The 7,965-nt window shown below is 41.9% G+C and overlaps 1 protein-coding gene across 1 annotated transcript; it reads right to left on the minus strand.

Moving 5' to 3' along the window:
* Positions 1-443: 443 nt before the first annotated feature.
* LOC143618171 (uncharacterized) lies at positions 444-1,439 on the minus strand. The gene has a single exon (XM_077090474.1). The coding sequence runs from the start codon at positions 1,437-1,439 to the stop codon at positions 444-446; it is 996 nt and encodes a 331-aa protein (XP_076946589.1).
* Between the last annotated feature and the right edge of the window lie 6,526 nt (positions 1,440-7,965).

A 7,965-nucleotide genomic window follows, 5' to 3' on the forward strand; every position in this document is an offset into this window, starting at 1 on the left:
CATTTTGGAAAGGTCACGAGGAGCTTACCGGTATCAGTGTTGATTTTGGTTTCCTTCTCACCGGGGCATGTATCTGACAGTTGTCACATTTTTGTATCTCTTTGGCAGCGCTAAGAAACATCGCTGGCCAGTAGTATCCAGCCCTCATTGCTCGTGCCACAACCATTTTAGCTCCCATATGCATCCCGCAAATCCTTTCATGTATTTCCCTTATCACGTATTCTGCCTCTTCCTCGTCAATGCACTTTAGGGAAGGTCCCAAATAGGACTTCCTGTATAAACCCCCTTCAATCATTTCATACTATAATGCTTTGACCCTCAGCTTTCTTTCTTCTTCTTTGTCTCCTGGGACCTTCCCCTCCTGAAGGTATCCAAGGATGGGGGTCATCCAACTTTCCCCTTTTGGTTTCCACATCGATTACCATAGCTTCTGTTACCGACGGTTACTGGAGGGTTTCCACTTTCACTTCTTTTGCCAAGTGATCAAAAGCTATTGCGGCCAGCTTGCTCAAGGTATCTGCCTTTTTATTCGAACCCCTGGGAATGTGTATCACTTCCGCTTCTTCGAATTCCTTCATCAGTCCTTGAGTCACCCTCAAGTATTCCCTCATTTTCTGGTCCCTAGCGTCGTAGGTCCCTCCCACCTGGTTGGCTACTAGAAAGGAGTCGACATGAGCTTGCACTTTCCTTACCCTTATCCCTTTGGCGATTCTGAGACCAACCAAAAGTGTCTCATACTCTACTTCGTTATTCGTGCTTGGGAAATTCAACCGTATTGCATAAGTCAGCTCTATTCTTTCGGGGCTTACTAAAATTAGCCCTGCCCCACTTCCCTCTTCATTGGAGGCCCCGTTGGTGTACAGTTTCCACCAAGGTTCCTCGTCTCTTGCCTTCTCCCTACCCCTTGCCTCACGTTTATCTCTCTTTTCATTATCCTCTCCCTCTTCTATTTCAGCTAAAAAATCGGTCAGTACGTGTCCTTTAATGGCCGTCTTTGGTCGATACTCGAGTGTATGATCCCCCAATTCTACTGCCCACTTCGTTAATCGGCCCGAGACCTCAGGCTTCGACAATACTTGTTGTAGAGCCTGGTTGGTAAGTACTCGCACAACGTGTGCCTGGAAGTACCTCCGGAGTTTCCTTGCTGTGTAAATTAAGGCCAATACCAGTTTTTCTACTAGCAAGTATCTTTCTTCCGGTCCCTTCAATGTACGACTAATGAAATAGATGGGTACCTGTGTTTCTCCCCTTTCCACCATCAGCACAGAACTTATTGTTTTTGACGTTTGGGAGAGGTATAGTATCAACGTCTCCCCCGGTTGAGGGGTCGCAATCGTAGGGAGGTTGCATAAGTGTTTCTTCAGCTCTTGGAAGGCTTCCTCTGCTTCCCTATGCCAGCAAAACTTACTCTTCTTTATACTTCTTCTCAAGACAGCCATAAAGGGCAGGGTCCTTTATGCTATTTTGGAAAGAAACCTGTTTAGAGCCACAAGTCTCCCGTTGAGCCTCTGTAGTTCTTAGAGGCTCTTGGGGGACTTCATCTGGATCAGTGCCTCCACCTTCTCTGGATTGGCTCGAATTCCCCCCTTTGTTACCATCACCCCCAAAAACTTCCCCTATCCCACTCCGAAAGAGCATTTTCCCAGATTTAACTTCATATTGGTCCTTCTTAGGGTTTGAAACGTTTCTCTTATATCTATCAGCATTCCCTCTTCATGTTTGCTTTTTAAGACCAAATCATCCACATATATCTCTACGTTTCTGTCCCTCTGCTCTTCAAAGAGTTGGTCTATAAAACACTGGTACGTGGCTCCTGCGTTATTCAGACCAAATGGCATCTTGGTGTAACAGAAGGTTCCCTCGTCAGTATATAAAGATGTTTTCTCTTCGTCTTTGGGGTCCATCTATACTTGATGGTATCCCTTATAGGCGTCCAAGAAGCATCTTAGAGGATATTTTGCCAAAGATTCTATTTTCTTCTCCACGTCAGGGAGTGGGTATGCATCCTTTGGGCAAGCCTTGTTCAGATCTTTGAAGTCAATACACATCTGCCAACTGCTGTCATATTTGGCTATCATTACGGGGTTAGAAATCCACTAGGGGTATTTTACCTTTCTGATTATTCCGGCTTGCAATAACTTCCGGGTTTCTTTTAGCACAACTTGACTTTTTTCTGGCCCCATACTTCTTTTCTTTTGTTTGACAGGATCCATCCAATGGAATTCCTTGAGGCTGTGTTGAACTTGGTTCCGGGGAATCCCCGTCATGTCTTCGTGTCTCCATGCGAACACATCCACGTTCTTTAACAATAGCTCTTTCAACCCTGCCTTCCCTTTATCTGTTAGTGTGGTCCCTATCTTGACTGTCTGGTCGGGGAACTCCCCATTTAGGACCCACTCCTCGGTCCCTACATGCTTCTTTTTCGTTTTTCCTTCTAGGTCCACACTGGCTACAATCTCAGCTGAGGACCGTATGGTCACTACCCCTTAAGGGGTAGGGAATTTGATGCACCCATGCGCCGTGGATGCAATGGCTCGGAGGACTCTCATGCCAGGGCGTCCCAATATGATGTTGTACTTTGAAGGAGCTCCGACTACTGAGAACCGAAGCTGAACGGTCCGAGTCTTCCTGCCCTCCTTCAAGCTAAAAGGAAGGGTTATGGAGCTGAAAGGCTTGGCTACCTCCCCCAAGAAACCTACCAAAGGGCACACATCCTGTGCCTCCTTCTAGAGCCTTGCAAAACAGTGCTCATACATGACCTCAACCCCACTTCCCCCGTCTACATGGACCCGGGCAACACGGTGCCCCGCCACGCTGGCCGAGATGTTCAGAGGTATCTCCCTGGCGTCCTCATTAGTTAGTCCTGAGAATGATAAGGGGACATTCATCCATACAGGATTTTGGGGAAATGCCTCACCCTTCCCCCGCTTGGCGTGCCTGCCTACGCATCCATCTTCCTCCCCTCTTCGTCGGATCAAATCGACAAAATGTTTATCTTCATCCTCCTCCTTGACCTTCCTTGAGGGAAAGTGGTAAGTGTCCCGCCTTTAGTGCAACTTCCCACAATTTCTTTAACTGCACGCAACTCTCAGTGGAGTGCCCCAAAATTTTGTGATAGTTACAATACCCCTGAGGGTTTGGCTTGTAGGGTTGCTTCAGTTGAGCTAGGGCCCTGGGAGTATACTTGGCTCGGTCAGCTATCATCACATCTCTATGCCTGTGTTCAGCCGTTCCCCCAAAAGGGGTCTAGGGCGAAGAGTTTATGTCCTGCCGGGAGTGGACAACGGGGGGGGGGGGGGGTAGTAGGATGCATTGATAGAATGTGGGGACTTGTAAGGAGAGAACCTGACCCCTTCCCCCAGTGTCCTTCCCCGTCCTGCTTGGCTACCCACATATCTTCCCGCAGTTCCCCTCTTTTTTCCTTCACACTCCCTCAGCTTGTACCCCGTGTCTTTTCCTCTGACAAAAGCTCAGACTCTGTCCATTAGCTGATCGAAGGTTGCTGGGAAATCTTCTCCCAGCTTTTCTGTGAGCTGGGAGAATCTGACCCCATTAATGAACCCACTAATCTTCATTACCTCTGGTGTAACATTCGTTACTTTTCAAACCCGAAAACCCGACCCATTTCGAATTTTCGGTTTTGTTTATAAATACATATAAATATATAGATATGCATATATTATTTTCGCTCATGATATTCATAGTGATTCGCGGTTAACTCTTATTGTTCGGTTACTATTCATTTCGTTCAAGTATCAAAACTCCAAGAATTAAAGTTGTTATTTAATCGGTCCTCAAACTATGCGAGTATAATATAAAAATTAACCAAGAATCATAACTTTCTTTTCGTTACTAGAACATTTCATAGTTCAAGGTCTTAAATGCAAATATACTATTAATTCTAATTTAAAGAAAGTATTAAAGTTAAAGGGCTGAGAGTGTAAATTCCATTTAAAATATAATATTATATTATAAACTGAATCCCAACCCCTCCCTTCCCCCCCGTTTTTCCGACCAGCAAGTCGGGCCGCCGGAGTTCGGTGCTGGCAAACCTAAAATCACCATAAAACACGCGTCTTTGACCCATTTAAATTTAATAACGACTTTAAACGTTGATTTGGAAATATACTGAACTAACTAATTGCATATAAACGTCCTAAAAGCCGTGATTAAAACCCGAAATCTTCGCCAGAAATTGTGTTAATCAAATCAAGCAATAAACGCGTATACGCTCCAATTCACCTATAAATAGGACATTACACGACCTTCCCAACCCGCTCACACCTTCTTAACACCCTTAAATTCTCTAAACTAAGCATAATCAGAAGCTCAAAGCCCGACGCCGGCGAGCCCTTGTTCTCCGTCAAATCGCAACCATTACAGGTAATTAAATTATGTAATACGTTAGTTTTCAATCCGCCATCAAAACCCCTAAACTAATTTAATCACACCATGAACAGAAACATTGAATTGAAATTAGGGTTCATTTGGATGAAGAAGATGATGAACTTGGCTTGTAATTTAAATATAATTGTTTCGGTAAAAGTAACAACTTACAACATAGCCTAGTTGGTTAAGACAATATACTGCCAAGGCGTAGACCCGGGTTCGAATCCGGGCTAGGCCATTTTTGGTTTATAATTTTATAAAAACCTTTTTCTTATTTATATATTAACCAAATAACTTGTTATAAAATCATAAGAAACCAAATAAAATTATTTTTTTTAAAATAAATAAAAATAGTTATAAATTATATTTATCATTTTCTCCAAAAAACAAAACCTTCAAAAAACCCGTCGAATCTCTTTTAAATTCGTTAAACATGTATCTCGTTCATACAACTTTAAAATCCGTTAACACCAAAATCTCGTAAGTGTTATAATATTAAAATTTAGTATTAACCTTGCGATTTAAATAATATTAAGATATTAATAAACCTTTAACCGTTATTATAAATTCTCATTAATAAATTTATAGTTAAAATAGCATTTAAATAATATTATAGTATAATTCCTTTTCGTTAACCATAATCGGTTTGTTAGTTTATAATTCGTTAAAACTTTATTTAGTTAACTTAAAAATTCGTTATCTTTTTAATTCATTAACTTTAATTAAATAACTTAGTTATAATTGTTCAATATAAATTCTTGTTTAAAATCCGTACAACGTAATATCGCAACTCTGACGTTAGAGTTAAACTTAGAATATTAAAATAATCCACGCATTTAGATAATAAAATATATAGCACGACATATTTAAATCTAAATAATTAAACCGTATAATCCCGTTAAATAATCCTTAAACATTTGTATTCATTTTATATGTAGTTCGAGAAGTTCAAACGTTTCATGTTCTTTAACGCACTTTTGGTTGCTTCGGTTTCGCTATCATGCTTTTGGTTTTCATTGCAATGTTTATCTTCATTTTCGAGGTGAGTTTCTCACAACCCCTTTTTAAACGTTTTTATATTTGGGGTGGCATATGTATCCTACTAAACTTCAAGTATTTATGATTTCGATTACAAACTACAATTCACTATATAGACATGTGTGTTACTTGATTACTTTCTCAAATTTACTTACACGTGGTAGTCTCAATAAGTATGATCATACGCCCCCCCTTTGCACTCAGGTCCATTGTATCGAGTGGAAAAGGGTCTCATTATCCGAGTACGTTGGTTGTTACCAACTAGAAAGGACCTTACTTGCGCGATTACCCGAGTACGTTGGTTGATACCAACTGGAAAGGACCTTACTTGCTCGTTTATCACTTGTCCATGAATTGTATGATTTTTACGTATTATATCAAACTGTGGGAATCTCACCAGCTATGTTCGTAGCTGACTTTATTTTATACATACGTTACAGGTGTAGAGATACGAGGATGAAAGTTAGAAGACACATAGCATGCCTATAGGATATTCAAAGAACAACTTATTATTTGTTTATATATTTGTTACAACTTGTATTATTTGATAAACTTGTGTTACATGAAGATTTAAATGAAATAATGTTATTATGGTCACCTAATAGTGTCACGTGTGTTTGAGCAATCTGTACGTCACACTCAGGCGTTTCCGCTTTAGCCGGGGTGTTACATCCGGCACCCCTTTTATGTTCATACTTTCAGATATGTACCTTTCCATGAATTGTTCTACCTTTTCTTCGTCTCTCCTTCGTATATGAAGGATTTCGTTGGGATTCTTCATGGCCTTTCTTTGGTGACTGTAATTTCGGAGGAACTTCTCTCTTAACTCTTCATAACTGTCAATACTTCCAGGCTCTATGCTATTGAACCACACCTGGGCTCCTCCCGTCAGCGTCTGGGGGAACATTAGACACCATACCGACATGGACCAACCACTTACCAGCCTAGCCCCCCGATAGGCATGCAAATGGTCTTCAGGATCTTGCGTGCCGTCATGCTTGTCAACCGTGGAGGGGTACTTCAACTTTGGGGGTAGGGGTGCCTCAGCTATACGTTTAGTGAACTTGGAGACATCGGATGTGTCCCTAGGCCGGTAGGGACCTTCCAACAGGTTTTCCGATGTTTTCTCCTTCCCCTTAGCAGTGGATAGAAGAGTCACCAGAGACTCTATCAGCGCTTTGGGACCCCCCGGGGACGCCAGGGCCTTCTGTGTTTAACTGTGACCCGGGCGTCTCGAAGGAGAGCCGAGTCCGGAGTGTTTCTAGTTTTTCCTTCTTCTCCTCTTCGTCCAGAAAGGCTCTTAAATTATTCCTGTGAGCTCGTATGAACTCCGGGGTAACCTTCCACCCCTCCTTCTCGCCTTCTTTTTCTTAGGGCTCTTCTTCCTCTCCTTCCCGCCCCGTAATATCCTCCACAAGGACGGGTCCTCCGTCTTCTGGTCGAGCATTTGGTTCTTGTTGAACTTCGCTTGCTTCTTCATTAACAGCGTGACCTCTCCCCGAACCCGAAGGGAAAGGCGGTAGAACGTTTTTTAGGGTTTGATCTGCCATTCTTGGATGTTACGGTAAGACCCGTGATCAAGAGGTCCCACGGATGGCGCCAATATTGGATCCTATTCCGGCTGACCGGGGAAGGTTTCTAACGATCACAAGAATGGGATCAATGTGGAGTCAAAGTATGTTGTGTGGAGTGTGTATTGTATTAAGTGAATGAATGTTACAAATGTTATCTCTTCTTTATTTATAGAAGAGAATGTATATACACATGACCCTATGGTTTATCATTTCCGGTTAGGTCCTTCGGTCCGATCTTCTTTCCCGTGGGCCTTGCTATCTTCACAGATCTTTATCTCCTTGTCACCGCCCCCTATCCCGGCCCATATCTTGGGTCATGCGTGCCTCGGGCCACTCACCGGATCGGACGTGTTGCATGAGTTTCCCTCGCAATCCTTTTTCCCTCCAAACCATCTTCTAGAACCTTTTGTGCTTATTGGGCTCGTCTTTGTTAGGCCTTGTTTAGGCTAGGGCCTACCCATGAGCCCATCTTATGGGTAGGCTCTTTAATAACAGAAAGTTAGCTAGCTTTTCTTTTTGGAAAGGTAGATAAAAAAGAAATTACACAATTTATTAGATAAGTTAGCTAGCTTATCATGGATATATATATTCATAAAAAAAAGAGAGTAATGCAAACAAAATTATAATTGGAAATAAATAATCTCACCTTTTATGTATTGACCGATAATAATCTCACCTTTAAATATCACTAGCAACGGTCCCACTTTTTAACTATTTTTGTCTCACTGGTCCCCTGTTAAAAATTACTTAACATCGTTATGTTTTTTCCCTAGTTTCAATCTGATGTTTCAGGGCTTTTGATCGGAAGAACGATATGAGTCGAATGATGTAAAACTTATCTCGAAACAATGATTCAAATGGCTCGAGTTTTGTTAATTGGAAATTCAAGTACCCGAATTGAAACATTGTTTCGTCGTTTGGATCACCATTTCGAGATAAGTTTAATATCGGTCGACTCGTATCC

Source organism: Bidens hawaiensis, unplaced genomic scaffold, assembly GCF_021521415.1.
Source record: "Bidens hawaiensis isolate Kalapana, Puna unplaced genomic scaffold, B.hawaiensis_p1.1 tig00064633_1, whole genome shotgun sequence".
Lineage (NCBI taxonomy): Eukaryota > Viridiplantae > Streptophyta > Magnoliopsida > Asterales > Asteraceae > Bidens > Bidens hawaiensis.